Here is a 21,353-nt window from a genome sequence, read left to right as displayed (position 1 = left end):
ACTTTATCCGTATGATGTATAACACACGGACCTAAGCTAAGTGCTAGCTGATCAAATCGATGCCGATATCTCGCTGGACCAAAAACCATAACTTCAGTCTTATCAGAATTTAAAAGTAGGAAGTTACTAGACATCCAACTTCTTACTGATGCAAGACAATCTTCCAAGGATTTTATGTGAGTAAGATTACCAGCAGTTATTGGCATATACAATTGAGTGTCATCAGCATAGCAATGAAAGGGAATCCCAAAACGCCGCAATATATTCCCGAGGGGTGCTACATAAAGAGAAAAAAGCAAGGGGCCCAAAACGGATCCCTGAGGAACCCCAAACGTCATGTCTCTATGATTGGAGGAGGTTCCATTACACAATACACAGTAGGAACGACTGGACAGGTACGACGTCAACCATGCAAGAGCAGTTCCAGTAATCCCAGAGTGATTCTCCAGCCTATTGAGTAGAATATGGTAATCCACAGTGTCAAATGCAGCACTAAGATCCAGCAGCACCAGGACCGTAGTGATATCTGAGTCCATTGCTCGCAAAAGGTCATTCACTACTTTAGTAAGTGCTGTCTCTGTGGAGTGAAATTTTCTAAAAGCAGACTGCAGTGGCTCAAAAAGATTATTCTCAGTGAGGTAGTCCACGAGCTGTCGCGAGACCACTTTTTCCAGGATTTTAAAACAAAATGACAGATTTGATATCGGTCTATAATTCTTCAATACACTAGGGTCGAGATTAGATTTTTTAAGTAATGGTTTGATCACTGCAGTAGTATTGTATTTAGTATTACAGAAGGGAGACAAACATTTTAATTTTATTTGTTATTTTGTTTTCAATGCACTGAAGAGTAGACGTTCGTTTAAAAAAAAAATCTTCCGGGACAGAAACCACTGTGTTATCACTTCTGTTGTTGTGGAGCTTTGCAAAGTGCTCGAGTCTTTGGGTGTATTGTGTCAATTTTCAATAGAAGAATAATAAAATTAAAGTGTTGCATATATTGTAGTTTATATTTCTATACTCTGCAAGAGTTTTGTATAACAACTTACAGGGTGTTTTGCGATGCAGCCATTGTATGTATTTAAGAGGTTCTTGCACAGTCATTATGTTTATCATCAAAGTCTTACAACAAAAGAACAAGACAGGCACCACCAGAACCCTACATGCTTGGACTTCCATACTCCAACAAAGATATCGGCATCATCCAACACCTCTTTCCAGCAAACCCATAACTCATAAGTTAGGACCCAGAGACATGAACATTACTGCTGAGATAAGTGAAAGTCTCTCCAAGTTCAACACTTTCACTATGTACAGATTCACTCCTGATCGCAGAGTGCAGGAAGCCTTGGTCCTTCAGGACAACTGCAATCACAGATGCTGGGACTGCCCACTCAGCTTCTAAAGTGCTGCAAGGCGGGTATCCATTGATTCCACAAATTTCTTTTTTTTCTTTCTCGAAAACTATCCATTTTAATCCTTAAATAATATCCACAAATAATCTGAATCTGAAACTTTTCCTAAGACTGAGTAGAAGTGAAGCTGGTATCATGTTAGGTTCCCAGATGGCTGATGAGCCAGTAAAACCGGTCTGTAGAGAGTAGTTTGTGCAGATCAGCCTAGAAATCACTTTAGGGGAGGTGATGGTCTAGTGGTTAAAGTGTTGGGCTTGAGATCTCGGTTCAAATCTCAGCCTGACTGGAAAATCACTAAGGGCCCTTGGGCAAGGTCCTTAATCCCCTGGTTGCTCCTGGCGTGTAGTGAGTACATTGCATGGCAGCACCCTCACATCGGGGTGAATGTGAGGGATTATTTGTAAAGCGCTTTGAGCATCTGATGCAGATGGAAAGCCCTATAGAAATGCAGTCTGTTTACCATTTCACTCTGCTCTGAAAAGCAGCATTACATTATGCTTGCACGTTTGTCACATTTGCTGCACTGAATGCAGTTATCTTATGAAGCTGCAAAATAGAAGGTTTTCAGAGACTCATCCTATGCTTACTGGATATGTTACTTATACAGCTGGCTGCTGAGCAATTTCTTGACCAGTTGTGTGTAGTTACATTTTACTGGTAGATGAGCAGATAAAAGGTATGAGGTCTGACTGTGAGAATCTATAGCACATGGTAATACAGTGCATAGTGTTCAATTCACTCCACTTTACTGTTTATAGTCCAAGTGCAAAGCAAGGTGCAGAGTGCAAAGGGGTTTTAGTTCATCAACTATTCGTGTGTGTCAAAGGGGGCAGCTGTGTGAAAGTTATGTGTTTTATGGAGAAGACATGGACGTTGCTTTGTATCTAATAATAAAATCTGCCATGCTGAGTTTTATTTTTCCTCCATGTTTTTTTTATGCGCTTGTGGTTGGAATGGATTCAGCATGTAATAAAACAGAAAATTACTTCATTGTGTGAGCTTTGCATGATATCCAATTATTTTTATTGTTTAATTAGCTTACTTTTATTCAGTTTTAGTTTATTTTTTGTTCAGTGTTTTTGTTGTTTGAGGAGTGAAGTGGTGAAATATGACTATTGCACCATATTAATAGCAAATAAATAAATGAATAGCTCTGCGCTTGACTTTAGACAGCCTGTCGTTTGTGGTGCAGTCGTTTTCTGCTAGGTTATGCAGCACTGGCACCTTACTGCACTTCATTTTAACACCAACACTCAACCACTCCAGCAATGACACACTGCACTGCTTCACCCTTTATGAGTTAAGGGCCCCTTGAGTTGGTGAAGCAGTACTCTCACCTCCAAGCAAGAAGGCTTGGGGTCCAAAACCTTGTACATAAGGTGCCTCAGGACAGAACTTGTGGCAAATTGAAATGAGTCATTACTGGATCAAACAATGGAAAAATCATTCAAATGATGTCATAAGCATGGAGCTGGCCTTAAAATTTCACACCAAGGGGCTTTTCAAATTGTTCTGATGGGCCAAGTGAAAATCTTAAAGCCACCATTTTCAAGCTGGCCATCACATTTCTAGTCAAACTTCCATTGTTCCCCACATCGCTGAAGACTTGAAGGATTTGAATGATTAGATTATTAGAACATGGAAAATGACAACATGTAAATATTTAAATGGAAAAGCATTTTATCAGCATCAATTAAGAGTTAAATTTCTGTAATAGGACAGGTACAAAAACATTTTATGTGCAGTAATTATATGAACAGCTGGCATTAAAACTGAACAAAAACTACAAAGGACCCTGTTTCAGTTTAACATGACAAACTTTATTATTCATTCACTGTTACAGTACAAAAAAAACAAAAAAAAAAAAACAATAAATTTAGTGGGCAGAATCTTCCTTTAGTGCTCAGTCACTGACAGGTTAGATATGCAGTACCAGTCAAAACTTTGGACACACTTTCCCATTCAGTTAAAATGGGAATGTGTGGAAGAAAACAGCATCTATGACACCACAGAAGCTCCTTGGGTCCTAGATGGCAACCACCCAAGCAGAAAAACGGTCCACTCCCACATCTCTAATATAACCATTTATCTAGTTCTACTATCAATCTGCTGTGGTGACCCCAAAGAAACCAGAAGCAATTTTTAAAGTAATCAAAGCAGAAAAAAGTAATATTCCATGTGAAAGGTTAAAACACAGCTAAGCATAAACATGCAGTCTATGTCTGAAGCCTGCTTAAATGAAAACATTGCTGATGATTTATTCTTCTGTTGATAATATAGTCATGTTCCTCTCACAGCCCACAGGTTATGATAACTTGACACCCTGTTAGCTGTATGTGTAAATGTGAGAGCAGATGGATGTCCAGGGAGTTCCACCACCCCGAATGACCTTCAATAGCATGGATGTGAGGTCAAAACTGTACCATCTCATTGTCTAGAACAGGTCTCAGGCAAACAATTTGTTGCATTGCACTGAAATTCAGAAGCAAGTTAGCATGAACCTAGTGAGCATAGCAAGTTGGATTATTTTCATTTTTGCTGTTAATTACAATAAAAAAAAAAAGAAGAAGAAGTTTGCTGCTTAACATCTTTGTGATTATAATTCCAAGATATTAGTCTGCTGACATTTCCTGTGACATTTGGACCACCACCAGGTGGTGCTGTTGAAGTTTGAGAACTACAAATTTAAAAATGATCTTTTCTTTCTTACAACAGAAAGATCACCTGATCTAAATCTTATGCTGCATCTATTTCTTTATTTAAAAAAAAACCTACAAGTCCTCACTGTTTATAAGATTAATATTTTTCAAATCTGTTAGTTATAAGGTATAGTAAAGCATGAGGAACATTCCTGAGCATTTAATGTTACTTTGTAACAAATTCTCATGTTCATTCTTCTGTAGATCTTCACCCTCCTCAATTCTGAACCAGTCAAGCACAATTTTCTATATGATATAGGGGTGCTAAACTATGGACAAACATTTCCCACCTGGCAAAAAAGAACAACAACAACAAAAAAGTTATACCACAAAAAAATTTAAAAGATGTTTAAAAGCTCATTTAATTGCTGTCTCATAACTGGTTTTCTAAGCACTTTTGTCTTTGGTTGCATGCATTTCTTTTATGAGTATTTCTGTTGTGACTAAAGCAGAGGGTCACCCCTTTGAGTATGGTCTGCTTGAGGTTTCTTCCTCAGAGGGAGTTTTTCCTTACTACTGTTACTCTGGGGGTTAGTAAGGTTACACCTTACTTGTGTGAAGCGGCTTGAGGCAACCTTGTGATTTGGCACTATATAAATGAAAAATTAAAATTGAACTAAAGCTTCAACATGATTTTTATGATGCCTATGTGCATTTAATTTAATGTTTTATTTTGAAGTGGAGATTTTCTATATGCCTGTTGGGATTTCTGCCTCTCCCTACACTGTGTACCCACCTTTCTTTGTATTTATGGTATCTTCTAAAATGTGCAAAATAAATAAATAGGAATAAAAAAGATACTGCATGATATGATTTTCTTAAAACCACAGCTTTTCACTTGTCCACCTGTGTGGTTGGCACCTTAAAGGATAAAAAAATGACATTATTAAAACACAATTAAACAAAGAACAGAAAGAAAGTGTTACGTGTTATTTTCCACGAGTGGACTGTGGTAATCGTGAAATTAAGTCGGCTGGTACCTACTGAATATTTCATGTTTCTGTAACAGAGGAGCTGAGATGGAACAGGACTATGCACAGAAACAGAGTAAAGTTACTATCACACACGAATGGTTATATAACTATTTATGTTGTACACCACGAGACCTCCTGGAAGATGAGACTGACAGGAAAAACACTACACACATTGATTTACTAAATATTTGTAGTAGGGCAACATGTGGATGTTTATGGACAATATAACAGCATATGATAAATTACACAATATCTATTGCACTGATGTTGACATCACCACATCCAGACTACTGACCTTTGCTGAGTTTAATCAGGTGAATATCATTGCGTGCAGAACGCAATATCTTGAATAAACAGTTTGTGGAGAAACTCCAACTCCACCTCAGCTCGAATATCAGCTCATAGATGGGAATATCTAATGACGCAGTCACCAAAAAAAACAACAAAAAAAAAAAACAAACACCTCTTTTAGTCATAAAGGTTGTACTAAAATGGAGGTAGATCATCTTTAGCTTCTACGATGTGATGTTCCCAAAAGTAAATAGACAATGCTAAAATGTATTTGAAGGAAAATAAGCAAGTCAGAGTAAGAGATGTTAACCTTTAATTTGAGGGTGTTTGGTTCAACCTGATTTCAGTGTAATCACTCATGTCTGGAACTCAGACGTCACACCGTGCTTGTGTGACACAAGCATCCTTTTAAAGTAAAAAAAAACCTGAGGCTTTTTTACTCAGGTTTTTTTTTTTTTTTAACTTTAAACCCTGAGCTTTTACCCTTTTAAAGTAAAACCTCAGGTCACAAGCTTTTTTCTTTCTTTACTCTTGCCATCATTTTTGCTATGTCAATCTTTGTCTCATCTTTCTGCCACTGTGCACCGTGTTGAGTGTAGAGTTTTTCTACTTTTTACACAGTGCAACATTCAAGTCTGGTTGTCATAAGCAGTTCATGAAGCACATGATGTTACAGTGAGGAAAATAAGTATTTGAACACCCTATTTTGCAAGTTCTCCCACTTAGAAATCATGGAGGGGTCTGAAATTTTCAGCTTAGGTGCATGTCCACTGCGAGAGACATAATACTATGTAACAAATTTTTATTTTTGTTTTGTTCCTGAGTACACACTGTTTTCCTAACCTGTTATGCCTTAAATAAATAGAAAATAGCTGTTATTCCACAGAAACTTTGCTTCTATGATCAGGACAATGATATTTTGAAATTTGTCTGTTTTCAAGAATATTCTCGATTCGCCTTCACTACTACTGAGTAGTCTTCTAGAATATTCTTTAACTGCTAGAACTGTCCAGAATTTTGTAGACGTTTCCAGAATTATCTAGAAATTTCAAGAAACTTTTAGAACTTTCTAGAATGTTAAAAAAAATAAAATCAAAGTTTGTGCTGAACGTAATCATTTTTCCATAGACTTTAGACATAAGCAGTTGAAATATAACACTTAGAAGCCAGGAACAAATATTGTGTTACATAGTGTAATCTAAACAAAAAAAATCCAGAAATCACAATGTATGATTTTTTTTTATTTATTTGTATGTTACTGCTGCAAATAAGTATTTCAACACCTGTGAAAATCAGTGTTAATATTTGGTACAGTAGTCTTTTAGCCTTTCAATTACAGAGGTCAAAGTAGAGAAGCTTGAATCTTCGACTGGACTGGGTTGCTTGACGCGAGGACGTTTCGCTTCAAATCGCAGAAGCTTCCTCAGCTAAAATTCTTGCTGAGGAAGCTTCTGCGATTTGAAGCGAAACGTCCTCGCGTCAAGCAACCCAGTCCAGTCGAAGATTCAAGCTTCTCTACTATGGAAACCACCTGGACAACTGAGAGCCTACACAGAAAATACAGAGGTCAAACATTTCCAGTAGTTTTTCACCAGGTTTGCACACACTGCAGCAGGGATTTTGGCCCATTCCTCCACACAGATCTTCTCCAAATCTTTTAGGTTTGGAGTTTCAGCTCCCTCCAAAGATTTTCTATTGGGTTTAGGACTGGAGACTGGCTAGGCCAATCCAGAACCTTGATATGCTTCTTACGGAGCCACTCCTTGGTTATCCTGGCTGTGTGCTTCAGGTCATTGTCATGTTGGTAGACCCATCTTCAATGCTCTGAGGGAAGGAGGTTGTTCCCCAAAATCACGCAATATATGGCTCTGGTCATCCTCTCCTTAATACAGTGCAGTCGTCCTGTCCCATGTGCAGAAAAACACCCCCAAAGCATGATGCTTCCACCCCCATGCTTCACTGTAGGGACAGTGTTTTTGGGATGGTACTCAGCATTCTTCTTCCTCCAAACACAGCAAGTGGAATTAAGGCCAAAAAGTTCTATTTTGGTCTCATCTGACCACATAACTTTCTCCAATGACTCCTCTGGATCATCCAAATGGGCAAACTTAAGATGGGCCTGGACGTGTGCTGATTTAAGCAGGGAAACCTTCCGTGCCATGCATGATTTTAACCCATGACGTCTTAGTGTATTACCCACAGTAACCTTGGAAACAGTGGTGCCAGCTCTCTTCAGGTCATTGACCAGCTCCTCCTGTGCAGTTCTGGGCTGATTCCTCACCTTTCTTAGGATCATTGATACGCCACAAGGTGGGATCTTGCATGGAGCCCCAGTCCGAGGGAGATTGACAGTCATGTTTAGCTTCCTCCATGTTCTAATAATTGCTCCAACAGTTGATCTTTTTTCACCAAGCTGCTTGGCAATTGCCCCGTAGCCCTTTCCAGCCTTGTGGAGGTCTACAATTTTGTCTCTGGTGTCTTTGGACAGCTCTTTGGTCTTAGCCATGTTAGTAGTTGGAGTCTTACTGATTGTGTGGGGTGGACAGGTGTCTTTATGCAGCTAACGACCTCAAATAGGTGATTTTAATTTGGAATAATAAGTGGAGTGAAGGTGGACTTTTTAGAGGAGAACTAATAGGTCTTTGAGGGCCAGAATTTTTGCTGATTGGCAGGTGTTGAAATACTTATTTGCAGCAGTAACATGCAAATAAATTAAAAAAAAAAAAAAAAATCATACATTGTGATTTCCGGATTTCTTTTTTTTTTTGGATTATGTCTCTCACAGTGGACATGCACCTAAGATAAAAATTTCAGACCCCTCCATGATTTCTGTGTGTGAGAACTTGCAAAATCGCAGGGTGTTCAAAGACATTTTCCTCACTGTATATTGTTTGTTTGTGTAGCGTAGTAATGGTATGCAGCTTGTGGGAAACACTGGTGAAGTTTTTGTGATATGCTTCCATCCTGCAGGGTGGTCTTGAACTGACTGACTAATCTTGTTGTCTAATAGATTGTGTTCCCCAGCAAAATAATCCTGTCACACTAAGCATGAAAAGAATTACTTGGAGACACCAGGAGATGAGGATTGAGTGTACACCGTGCCCATGCTGTGCCATCCTGAGCGGAGTGCAGTTGGGGCCTAAGTGGCTGAGAGTAAACTGAGCTCAGAATATAAAACAAATTAAACTGAGCAACCCCCTGATCGCTCAAGAGCCTGATGGTCACTTTGTCAGAGCTCCAGCATTCCTCTGAGGAGAGAGAAGAACTTACCAGAAGGACAACCATCTCTGCAGCAATCCACCAATCAGATCTATATGGTAGAATGGCCAGACGGAAGTCACTCCTTAGTAAAAGGCACATGGCAGCCCACCTGGAGTTTGCCAAAAGGCACCTGAAGACTCTCAGACCATGAGAAACAAAATTCTCTTGTCTGATGAGATAAAGATTGAACTCTTTGGCGTGAATCCTAGGTGTCATGTTTAGAAGAAACCAGGCACCACTCACCTAGACAATACCATCCCTGTAGGGATGGTAACAAGAAGACTAGTCAGGATTGAGGGAAAGATGAATGCAGCAATTGTACAGAGACATCCTGGATGAAAACCTGTTCCAGAGCAGTGGTGGGCACAGCTAACCAAAAAGTTAGCTTCAATAACAGTTAATCCACCAACTGAAAAGTTATCTTTTATAAAACTAAACTGATAAACCCTCTAAAAATGTAATGGAAGTTACAGCTCAAACCTAAACTGATAACTTTTAGTATTGACTCCAGTACACTGGCAGCTACTGATACTGCTGAATAAATTCAAAGGCAATCTCAAACAAGAGCATGCCAGTGCTTCCGTCCAAGATCAGCCTTCTCTCAGCAAAAGAGAGCTGGTGAACACAAAGAAAAGAAGGGGAGCAAAAAAAGAAAATATTTATTTTCACAGCCATACAGTCTTGCAGACAGTCACAGGAGACATGCAGAGCAAGGCAGTTTTGACTTATGGCTAAAATTTTAAACAAACTAATTCCGGATAAGTTATTGAAATTACCAGTCACCTCTGTCATTTTTACAAAGTGAAAATAGCAGCTATACGCTTTAGTTTTAAAGTAATGCACGAATTCTTAAGGTTTGATTATGGGAACATTCAAATCACCCCCCCCCAAACGTCAAAATGCAGAGAACACTGCCATCTACTGTTTGTGAGTGAGTGGTTTCAAATCCCAGAAAATGTCACAAAATTTCAAAGAGTTCGCATTGAGACTGTCTGATCAGGCTGCAATTTAACCGCGACACACAAACAGCATTAACATCCCAACATAAAACTCTTTGTATATTGTGCCTAAGACTTTCCTGAATATATGATCTGGATTTATAGACGTTATTGTGTTTGTTTTATGTAAACCTGCAAGCAGCTCAGGTTGTTTCACTGTTATTTACAGTGGGCGGGGAATCACTCTGAGCTGTGATCGCTTAATGTTCATGTCATTCTGGAGGAAACTGAAGTTTGCTTTAATGTCCTGCTTATTGTCCTTTACAGCACTGATTGTTCCAAAGTAATACATATATAAAATATTTGAAATTCGGTTTGTGTTTATGAAGTTCTACGCAGGTTAAACGTAGCAGACCCGGAATATTTGTTTTAGCAAGTTTTCAGGGTCTCACGCAGACCCTGAAACATAAAATATGAAAGGCATAAAAGTTACATTTTAGTCGTATAATGTTCATTTGCAATTGTCATCATGTAGCTTCTCAGTGCTATTTTGACTGCAGCAACTCTTTGGTGTGCGAGGGATTATGGAATATCTCAGTGGGGTGAATTGTGGTACTTTAAAATGATTTACTGGTGTGAAACTGAAAAAAAAGCCAATTTTGGCAACCCCTGTAAATTTACTGTAACTTGTGTTACAGTAACTGTTGTGTGTCTGTTTTTACAATGCCTGTGATCTGTCAGATCCACTTATATTGAGACATTCTGAATATGTTGGTATATTTACACTCCCATCCAGTAGATGGCAGTGGTCTTTGCATTTTGACAGAGGGTGGAGGAGGATGAGATGAGAGCAGGTCATTTGAAATGTTCCCATAATGCAGGGGTGGCCAAGTTCGGTCCTCGAGAGCCACCTTCCTGACACTCTTAGTTGTACCTCATTAAAAGTCTGCTAACGAGTCTTTCATTGGATTCAGGTGTGTTGGAGCAGGGAGACAACTAAGAGTGTCAGGAAGGTGGCTCTCGAGGACCGAACTTGGGCACCCCTGCCATAATGCCTTTCGGCACGTGTCTGTTTAACGTCAAACCTTCAGAATTCATGCATTACTTTAAAACTAAAACATATAGCTAATATTTTCACTTTGTCAAAATGACAGAGTTGCCATTATTTTCCCTAAAGTGTCCAGCATTAGTTTAAATTAAACCATGAGTGAAAGGTGCTTTGCACTTCATGACTCCTGGCCACTCTGTGAGTAATGGCATGTTAAAAGTAAATTATTTTTTTCTTCATCTTTGCAATTGCAGCTGGTCCGCCCACTTTTACAGCGGGAGGACTGAGCTTCTCACAGCGGTCTGTTTATTGCAAAGCACACGACAGAAATTAACATGTCAGATTTCATATCAGATTTTACAGATATTACTGACCATTCAGCTTTATCTCTGCCAGGAAAAAGTCAGTGAATTGAAAGTTATTGGAACCAAATTAAAAAGTGGATTGAAAGTTATCGGAACTAAATTTAGCGAAGCTAAGTGGTCCACTGATGGTTTTCAAAGTTATGTGAAAAGCTAATCTGCTAACAAAATGTTAGCTTTGCTAATTAGCAGTTAGCAGATTAGCGGAACTGACTGTGTCCACCACTGCTCCAGAGTACTTTGGACCTCAAAGACCTCAGCACGGTATAAAAGTTCAGAGCGCACCATTAATGTTCTCACACTGTACAGCCCGATGCTCTGATGCGATCTGACTGCTCACATTGTACGTTCAAAAACCACACGTCAGACTCGTGTTTCCAGAAGCAAAACATAAACAGAAGCTTTTTTTTTTCCTTTTTCTTTCTTTTTCTTTTTTCAAACTTTATTTACATTTCGTATTTTTACAAAAACTCTCGATGGGAGACATCAAAGTTTTAAAAAAATACAAGACTTTAAATGAGTTGAAGAATAATGGGGAAAAAACAAACAGAAGCTGCTCTCCCAAAGAGATGATCACTGTATGCTCTCTCCGGTGTTTGCACAGGCACAGTGTGCGAGAGACGCTTGTAGCACTGCTTCCACCATGGCTTCAACAGCGCGGAACCCTCATGACGGCCGGCCAGAATATCAAACAGGTTTGATTTTCATCCGACCACACGATTGCCCATCAGGAGGTAGTTGTAAGAGGTTAAACGTAGTTCGTTACTCCATGTATACTACACGATGCAGGACACGCGATTAAACTGGAACTCGGCGTGATCCAAAAAATTCTCACACGAGTGAAAAATCGGCTGAAAAAGGGCCAAAACTCACACAGTGTATGCTCAGCTTTAAGGACAACTCTGTGAATGTCCTTGAATGGCCCAGCCAGAGCACAGACTTGAATCTGATTGAACATCTTTGGAGAGATCTGAAAATGGCTGTGCAGCGATGCTCTCCATCCAGTGGTGAGCACAGTTCAGCTAATTCGCTAACCGATAATTATCAAAGCTAATGTTTTTGTTAGCGGATTAGCTTTTTAGATAACTTTTAAAACCATCAGCAGACCAATTATCTTGTGATAAATTTAGTTCCGATAACTTTCCGCTAACTTTTTTTTTTTTTTTTTGCTGGTAAAGTGAGCAAAGTTTAATGGTCAAAAACATTTGTGAACCCTAAAATCAAACATTTTAGTCCTTGTCGTGTGTTTGTGGCAGACTGGCTGTCGCTTACTGATGATGTCATCATTAAGCGCAAGGTGTGATTGGCCAAACAACACAGGGAGCATTGTGGGTAGTGTAGTTCAGGTTCACTTTGGGCGTTACAGTGTTACCGTCTGCTCGACAAACAAAACAGACTCATTTTAGCATTATTTTATTTTATTTCTTCGTGGCCAATGGGATAATTTAATCGCCAGGACTCGGTGGGAGAGAGATCTCATGGCGCAGCTGTGTTACAGAGGGACTGTTTTGGATAATCAGGACACTTTGTGTATTATGTTTCTTCAGAATTTAATGAATCCCACTGAAACTAACAGGTAAGAATTTATATTTACTACGTGTCTTTTACTCTGCCAATCAATACATTAATGGACAAATTTCAGTTGTTTAAGCCACAGGGTTCAAAGCGTGTGAAAAAAGCAGCAGCTTTTAGTTCGTCAATGATGGTGTATATAATTCTGAGATAAACTGTGACTTATAATACTGTGTTTTACTGCTTTTGAAAGATGATGACAGTGTTTTAAGTTTTATTTTTTTATTCATTTATTTTTTGTGCCTTCTTTTTGTGTTTGTGATCCTGGGAATGACTTGATCTTTGAATCTACCCAGCAGTCCCTGCGGCGCTTAAAGTAAAACTGGTTTATCAGAAGCCGACAGTGTAATCTGATGTGGCCGCGTCTGAATCAATACTAAAAGTTATTGGTTACCCGTAACTTCCGATAAAGTTTTTACCAGTTTATCGGTTTAGCATTATAAAAGATAACTTTTCAGTTATCAGATTAATGGTTATCGAAGCTAACTTTTTGGTTAGCTGTGCCCACCACTGTTCCCATCCAACCTGATGGAGCTTGACAGGTGCTGCAAAGAGGAATGGGCAAAACTACCCAAAGATAGGTGCACCAAGATTGACATCATATTCAAGACTTGAGACTGTAATTGCTGCCAAAGGTGCATCAACAAAGTATTGAGCAAAGTCTGAATACGTGATTTCTTTTTAAAATTATTTTTAATAAATCGGAAAAAAATCATGTTGTCATTATGGGGTATTGTGAGTAGAACTTTGAGGCAAAAAGGAATTTACTCAATTTTTACAATAAGGCTGTAACATAAAATATGAAAAAAGTGAAGCGCTGTGAATACTTTCCAGAAGTACCGTATGTGAAAGTTAATAAAGCGTTATAATAACCCCTGAGACAGGAACATGACATATTTCTGTATATAAACTAGTGTAAGAAAAAGTGTGTCACATCTTTGGTGCATAAAGGTTTTCACAGAAAACCAGAAATTTTATGTCAGTATGACTGAAACAAAATGAATGCTGTTTTCAGTCCGATTGCAGACCCAGGTAATCCTCTTGAGAGTAAAATCCCTGCTTGAACATACAAATACAGTGACAGTACACTGAGATCCAACCTCATACTCATTTTAGGTCAGGAGATATTTGGCAAAACAAAGGTTCCAAAGCTAAGAGGATTATAGCTGCCGCTGGTTTCTGGTTGCAAAAGTATGTACGTATTTAACTGATTGAAACTACACTGTAAACTTGAACAATTAGGTAGGAAATAAAATTGATGTACAAACCCAAAACATGCTTACCCATTGGGTAAGCATCTCCAAACTTTTGACTGACACTGTACATCTATTCCTGAGGAATTAGATCATCACTTTTACAGCCAGTTTATTTGAAACAATTTAGGGGAACATGAACATTTTCAAGTGAACATACACCTAAAGTGTCAGGGTAATATGAACAAATGTTTTCATTTGATACTGAAATGATGTACACAATAAACAAATAAATGAAATAATTATAAGATAAAGAAGAAAAAAAAAATCTAGTTTGGATGAAACCAAATCAGTCACCAGTATTGTGATTTACACTGGGGAAAAAAGAAGATGCGATTTCAATACGTACATCGCTTGCACATAATTAGAATGTGAAAACTTAAGAAAATGATGTTATTTGGACACATTCTGATCATGTGCAACTGATGTACATATTGAAATTATTTCAATTCAACAGACTTTCTTCCCAGTGTATAACCGATGCCATTTGCTGTGTTATAAAATAACTAGATTACGTTTACTCGCCACTCCTGCTTCTGTACAGAAAATCACATTTGTTATGTGTATACTGCACCTGGTGGAATAGTACGATATGGCTTTACTTTCAATAAAGCAGCAGCCCAGTAGAGCACCGATTTTCTACTGGGATTTGAGGAGGGAAGAAAAAAAAAACAACAGCAGAGAGAGCTTTTGTCATGATCATGTAAATTCTAGAGTTACAGTTGTGTTCAAAATAATAGCAGTGTGTTTAAAAAAGTGAGTAAAGTTCAAAATTCTTTTACTAGCTTTTTGTATACATGCAAATGCTTTGTTAACACTGCACATTGCATTCTGAATCAAAACAAAGAATTTTATCAAATTTGCTGAAGGAAAAGTAATATTAAGCTTTTTCTTTCTGTGACCCTTATTACATATAGGTGGCACTTATTTGAGAACAAAGGCAGCAAACATTGTACATGCAAGTTGTAATGCATTTTTCTCTGAAAATCTAAGTAAAATGGGTCATTCCAGACAATGTTCAGAAGAACAGGGTACTTTGATTAAACAGTTGATTGGAGTGTCCAGAAAAATTTTGGCTGCTTAGCTATAATGACCTCAAATGCTTTAAAATGACAACCAAAACCAGAAAGACATGGAAGAAAACACAAAGCCACTATTCAAATGGATCGAAGAATAGACAGAATGGCAAAGACTCAGCAAATGATCAGCTCCGGGGTGATCACAGAAGGTCTAAAGCAGTGGTGTCCAAAGTATTCCAGAAAGGGCCAAGAGCGTGCAGGTTTTTTTTGCAGCCACTGACTCCAGCAGGTGATTTCATTGATTAACAACACGTTGAGCAGATGGGATGAGTTAAGAAAACCTGCACCCTCTCGGCCCTTTCTGGAATACTGTGGACACCATTGGTCTAAAGTTACCTGTGAGTACTGTGACAGTTAGAAGACACCTATGTGAAGCCAAGCTATGGGCAGGAAGCCCCCACAAAGTCCCATTGTTGAAAAAACAACATGTGCTAAAGAGATTACAATTTGCCAAACAATGCATTGACTAGCCTAAAGAGAAATGGTGCAACATTTTGTGAACTGTTGAAAACAATTTTGTTCTCTTGTCAGATGATCCCCAACAACTGAATTCAAGCCACAGTATACTGTGAATACTGAAGCATGGTACAGCAAACATCATGATACGGGGATGTTTCTCATACTATGGTGTTGGGCCTTTTTATTGCATATCATGGATTAGTTTGAATACATCAAAATACTTGTCATGTTGCCTTATGTTGAAGACGAAATGCCATTGAAATAGGTGTTTCAGTAAAACAAAAAGTGACCAGCCCAATCCCAGGAGCTTCAATCAATAGAAAAGTTTTGGGGTGACATCGAAAATGCTGTTTGAGGCAAAACCAAGAAATATAGAGGAATAGTGGAATGCAGTCCAATCGTCCTAGGCTGGAATACCTGTTCAGAGGTGCCAAAAGTTGGTCGACTCCATACGACACAGATGTGAAGCAGTTCTCAGAAACAGTGGTTATACAGCTAAATATTAGTTCAGTGATTCACAATAATGCTAAATGTTCATGCATTTTTCAGTTTATACAATAAATGAATTTGTAAAGAAGAATGCAGACAGCTTTTTTTTTTTTTGAACAGCCTAATCTTCCTTTTTCTTCACTGAAAGTAAATAAATTTCACTGTAAAGTAATAAATTTGACCAAATATTTCTTCGTGGTCTGACTTGAACAGAATGTGCAGTCTTCCCAATGCATTTGCGTGTATGGAAATAAAAGCTATTATAAGGATTTTGAGCTTTAATCACTTAAAAAAAAAAAAACTTATTTTGAACACAACTGTACATATTCAAAATCCAACAGACTTTCTTACAGTGTATACCTGACACCTTTTCCTGTGTTATAACCAGACTGTTCACTCACCACTCCTACTCCTGTACACAAAATCATGTTAGTTTTGTGTATATTGCGCCTAGAGGAACATTATGTTTATGGCTTTACTTTTAATAAAGGAGCAGCCCAGTAGAGCACAGATTGTCCATTGGGATTTGAGGGTGGTGGGAGCAAACAAAAACAACTGAGGTCCTTTTGATTATTATGTAAATTTCAGACAGTGTATAAATAGGAATAACAATTATTTGTAAACGACTGTTTCTTCTATCACTTCCCCAAATTGATCAGCATCCATGCTTATTCGACAGTCAGACTGAACCTAGCCTTTGGGAAAACCTGGACATGTACCCTGTAAATTTCAGTAAGTGAATAAATAGAGGAAGGACTCCAATCCCTTCAAGTTCAAAAAGAACTGGACAATAATAAATGATAATTGTGTATGTCCCCAAATCCAAAGAGTGTACAAATAATGAGGACAAAGACTAAAACGGTGTATTTTGATTACTCAGATCAATCTGAAGGAGCAGGGGGTTTTTTGTTTTGTTTTTTTATACGCATGCAGTATCCCTGCTTTTTTTTAAAGCACTGATTGCATTCTAAAACACAAACTAGGTCAAATGTGCTGAGATGCCAAGCCCACATTTCAAATTATCAGGCATATATAGTGAAAATGTAAAAGTCTGCAGTAGAAAATTAGACATTTCCTTATATATTAGCAAACTACTTGATTGTTGATCCGTATACCCCATCAAAATAAGTAGATTACGTGTTTTTAAGAAATCTTGTTAACATTCATAAGGTACCTTGACACTTGCACGAATGTGATTCCCACACTGGCACGTATTTAGCTTGCCAGTGAATAAACTTATCATAAACTGTTGTAAACTGTGCGTGGCTACGTGCCAGTGAACAAAGATTTTGAAATGTTCAAAATTTCTGGCATGCATAAATTTTGTGTCACTTGTGTGAACTAGCCATGAATATTGCACAACCTACAACCCCTGGCAATAATTATGGAATCACCGGCCTCTGAGGATGTTCATTCAGTTGTTTAATTTTGTAGAAAAAAGCAGATCACAGACATGACACAAAACTAAAGTCATTTCAAATGGCAACTTTCTGGCTTTAAGAAACACTATAAGAAATCAAGGAAAATAATTGTGGTAGTCAGTAACGGTTACTTTTTTAGACCAAGCAGAGGGAAAAAAATATGGACTCATTCAATTCTGAGGAATAAATTATGGAATCACCCTGTAAATTTTCATCCCCAAAACTAACACCTGCATCAAATCAGATTTGCTCGTTAGTCTGCATCTAAAAAGGAGTGATCACACCTTGGAGAGCTGTTGCACCAAGTGGACTGACATGAATCATGGCTCCAACACGAGAGATGTCAATTGAAACAAAGGAGAGGATTATCAAACTCTTAAAAGAGGGTAAATCATCACGCAATGTTGCAAAAGATGTTGGTTGTTCACAGTCAGCTGTGTCTAAACTCTGGACCAAATACAAACAACATGGGAAGGTTGTTAAAGGCAAACATACTGGTAGACCAAGGAAGACATCAAAGCGTCAAGACAGAAAACTTAAAGCAATATGTCTCAAAAATTGAAAATGCACAACAAAACAAATGAGGAATGAATGGGAGGAAACTGTAGTCAACGTCTGTGACCGAACTGTAAGAAATCGCCTAAAGGAAATGGGATTTACATACAGAAAAGCTAAACGAAAGCCATCATTAACACCTAAACAGAAAAAAACAAGGTTACAACGGGCTAAGGAAAAGCAATCGTGGACTGTGGATGACTGGATGAAAGTCATATTCAGTGATGAATCTCGAATCTGCATTGGGCAAGGTGATGATGCTGGAACTTTTGTTTGGTGCCGTTCCAATGAGATTTATAAAGATGACTGCCTGAAGAGAACATGTAAATTTCCACAGTCATTGATGATATGGGGCTGCATGTCAGGTAGAGGCACTGGGGAGATGGCTGTCATTACATCATCAATGAATGCACAAGTTTACGATGATATTTTGGACACTTTTCTTATCCCATCAATTGAAAGGATGTTTGGGGATGATGAAATCATTTTTCAAGATGATAATGCATCTTGCCATAGAGCAAAAACTGTGAAAACATTCTTTGCAAAAAGACACATAGGGTCAATGTCATGACCTGCAAAGAGTCTGCATCTTAATCCAATTGAAAATCTTTGGTGGAAGATGAAGAAAATGGTCCAGGACAAGGCTCCAACCTGCAAAGCTGATCTAGCAACAGCAATCAGAGAAAGTTGGAGCCAGATTGATGAAGAGTACTGTTTGTCACTCATTAAGTCCATGCCTCAGAGACTGCAAGCTGTTATAAAAGCCAGAGGTGGTGCAACAAAATACTAGTGATGTGTTGGAGCGTTCTTTTGTTTTTCATGATTCCATAATTTATTCCTCAGAATTGAGTGAGTCCATATTTTCTTCCCTCTGCTTGGTCTAAAAAAGTAACTGTTACTGACTGCCACAATTTTTTTTCCTGATTTCTTATAGTGTTTCTTAAAGCCAGAAAGTTGCCATTTCAAATGACTTTAGTTTTGTGTCATGTCTGTGATCTGCTTTTTTTCTACATCCTCCGAGGCCGGTGATTCCATAATTTTTGCCAGAGGTTGTATTCACAAACACTGCATGTAACTTCATTAGTTTACGACAAGTTTACTCCCTGCCACTCAACATTCTGTGCCAGTGTTGGGATCAAATTTGTGCAAGTGTCAAGGTGCATACCATCTAATGACACGCGCTGGCGCGATGATTTGCACAGCAGTGCGGGGCCAAAATTCGTGCAAGTGTCAACAGTGCACACAGACTTACACCAAGACCAAGGCCATCACAGAAGCCCACTAATAAAAAATGTCAATTCCACACAACTCCACAAGAAGGATGTATATGAAGCTACATGTAACATTTTCCAAAGTACAAATCAGTTATAATTTTTTTAAGTTTTGGAGATCCTGCAACTACAATATTGTATGCTAAAAACACCCAGGGAACCATTTATACAGGGCTTTCCTGGAAATTAAAACAACATAAACTCTAATAATAAAAGAATAAATGCCAATAATAAAAAAGAAATAGAAAAAGTCTCAAATTAAAGAGCTGATAACACACAAAAAATGTCCACCTTAAACACCAGAAAATACAATTGACATAAGCTTGTTAAGTTTTTTGTTTCGTTTTTTAATTTCTAAAGCCTGTGTTTCTAGTGGCCACTGGTGCTTCTAAATGATTACTACGGCTAAATGCCGATCCATCTGTGAACGTTAAAAATAACTGCTGACATAATACCTGCATTGGCCCACTACTACAACAAAGCCGACAGAAGTGGCACATCAATAAAACTGTAAATCCTGAGATACAGTGTGCAAATCTAAATTCATTTCAACAGTTACAGGTTACTTGAATGGTTGGCTGAGCACCAGCATCACGTGTACTCACGCTGCAGAGTGCTCTGGAGCTGGGAGCCGGCCTGCAGAAGGCAGCGGTAACTCTCCATCTCTTCCCTGGTGTCTCTGACTGGCTTTTCCTGCAGTGAGGCTGGGCCCATTCCCCTCCTCGCCGGGCCTCCTCAGCTCAGACACGCGGTCAGGCTACGTGAGGTGAGAACACAATGGGAGGTCCGAGCCAGACATCCTCCTCAGAATCCAGCAGTGCCCCTTTGGAGATCAGTAAGGGGAACCTTACAGCCACCTGCCTCTTCTGGGACAGACATCCAGTTGGGACAATTCCCTGAAGCTGGTGCAGAATCTTCCTGAGTGACCTTGAGCTGCATCGAGAATATGTTTAAAAAATTAACTATACACAAAGGCAAAAATCAGAGTTTTATCCTCATGTTGTGCAGCACCGGTGCACAACAGTCCCCTGCATGAACAGCAGCAGCAGTTTGCTACTTCAAAATAAACAAAAGCTCCATCTGGGCGCTACGATGTCTTTCGCCCCTCCCCTCCCCGCTCTCCCTGAGCTTTAGTGCGTCAGCTCTGCACCGTGCACAGCTCAAGAGTCCTGACATGCTGCCAACTCCCTCCCAACTTCTCTCCTTTCGCTGCCTTTTTCTTCTAATACACATGTACAGTGAACAGATCTATTGTGAGATTAAAATCTTCCGCACCCTCAGCCAACAAGTTTGGCCTCTGCAAAGCGCGCACACACACCCACACACACACACACACACACACACCACATTGAAAGAGGCACAAATATGAAAGGGTGGCATTGTGTACACAATCATAGAGGCTTTCTCAGCTCCTCACTGGTCAGCCCACAACTGCACTGAACGCATCGGAACAGTGCAGATTAATATGGATGCATGCTTTGAAGCATCCAGTAACTCCATACTGCGGTTCCCCTGCAGGGCCACACATGAAGCAGGACTCCGCGGTGACCTGCAGCTGCTCAGCTGATCCAGCTTAGCCTCCCTGGTCATCTTATTACTGCACAGCGCCTGTCTGCACTCCCGGCTGCCCACACATACAATAATCCTGAACTCAGACACAAACTGCTGACAATCATAACTGTTGCTGTAACAAAGCACAAAGAAGTTTAATTTTCAAAACATTCTGCTTTATTACATAAAACCATCAGAGTTTTGAGTACAATAGTTTCAAAATAGTACATTCAAACTTCTGAAGTCTGCAGTGTCAAGCCTGGAACACGGCGAGGCTCGCAACCGCAGAGCCTCTCATGATCAGTTACAGTTTTCACTGTTTTCTTATAAAAGTGGTTGGAAAAAGTTGCATTAAAAATACAATCCGTTCTTTTATACTTTTCATCTAAACAGGCAAATATATTAAAGAACATTTGAAGCTCTGAAAATAGCATCTGTGAAGTCAATTAAAGGTTTATTTTAAGCAAAGCAGGGTAGCCCCTCCCAGCCTGATATCTTCAAAACAGTCAAGCCCATATGGTTTTGGACAAGGATTCTTATTCATATTTCTTTGAGACTTTGCTTCTGTGCACCATCACAGTTGAGTTAAAAAGAACCAAGATGTTCTCATAGTATAGCAGTCCAGCTTTAATGCAAGGTGTTAAAAAAACAACAACAAAAAATACAATAACCACTTAGAAATTAATTATTTTAGACACACAATCCCTTTATTTTC

The 21,353-nt window shown here is 38.9% G+C and overlaps 1 protein-coding gene across 2 annotated transcripts in view; it reads right to left on the bottom strand.

Moving 5' to 3' along the window:
- mcf2a (MCF.2 cell line derived transforming sequence a) overlaps positions 1–20,078 on the bottom strand; it is an 88,239-nt gene extending 68,161 nt beyond the window's left edge. The window contains exon 1 of one of the 2 annotated variants that reach the window (XM_034181662.1): positions 19,693–20,078. In XM_034181662.1, coding sequence (XP_034037553.1) covers positions 19,693–19,801 — 109 coding nt within the window. In that variant the 5' untranslated portion in view covers positions 19,802–20,078. The remainder of the gene's footprint in view (positions 1–19,692) is intronic. The other variant, XM_034181663.1, reaches the window with a different exon arrangement.
- Between the last annotated feature and the right edge of the window lie 1,275 nt (positions 20,079–21,353).

Source organism: Thalassophryne amazonica, chromosome 11 (assembly GCF_902500255.1).
Source record: "Thalassophryne amazonica chromosome 11, fThaAma1.1, whole genome shotgun sequence".
Taxonomy (NCBI): domain Eukaryota; kingdom Metazoa; phylum Chordata; class Actinopteri; order Batrachoidiformes; family Batrachoididae; genus Thalassophryne; species Thalassophryne amazonica.
This window is presented reverse-complemented; position numbering and strand designations above follow the sequence as displayed.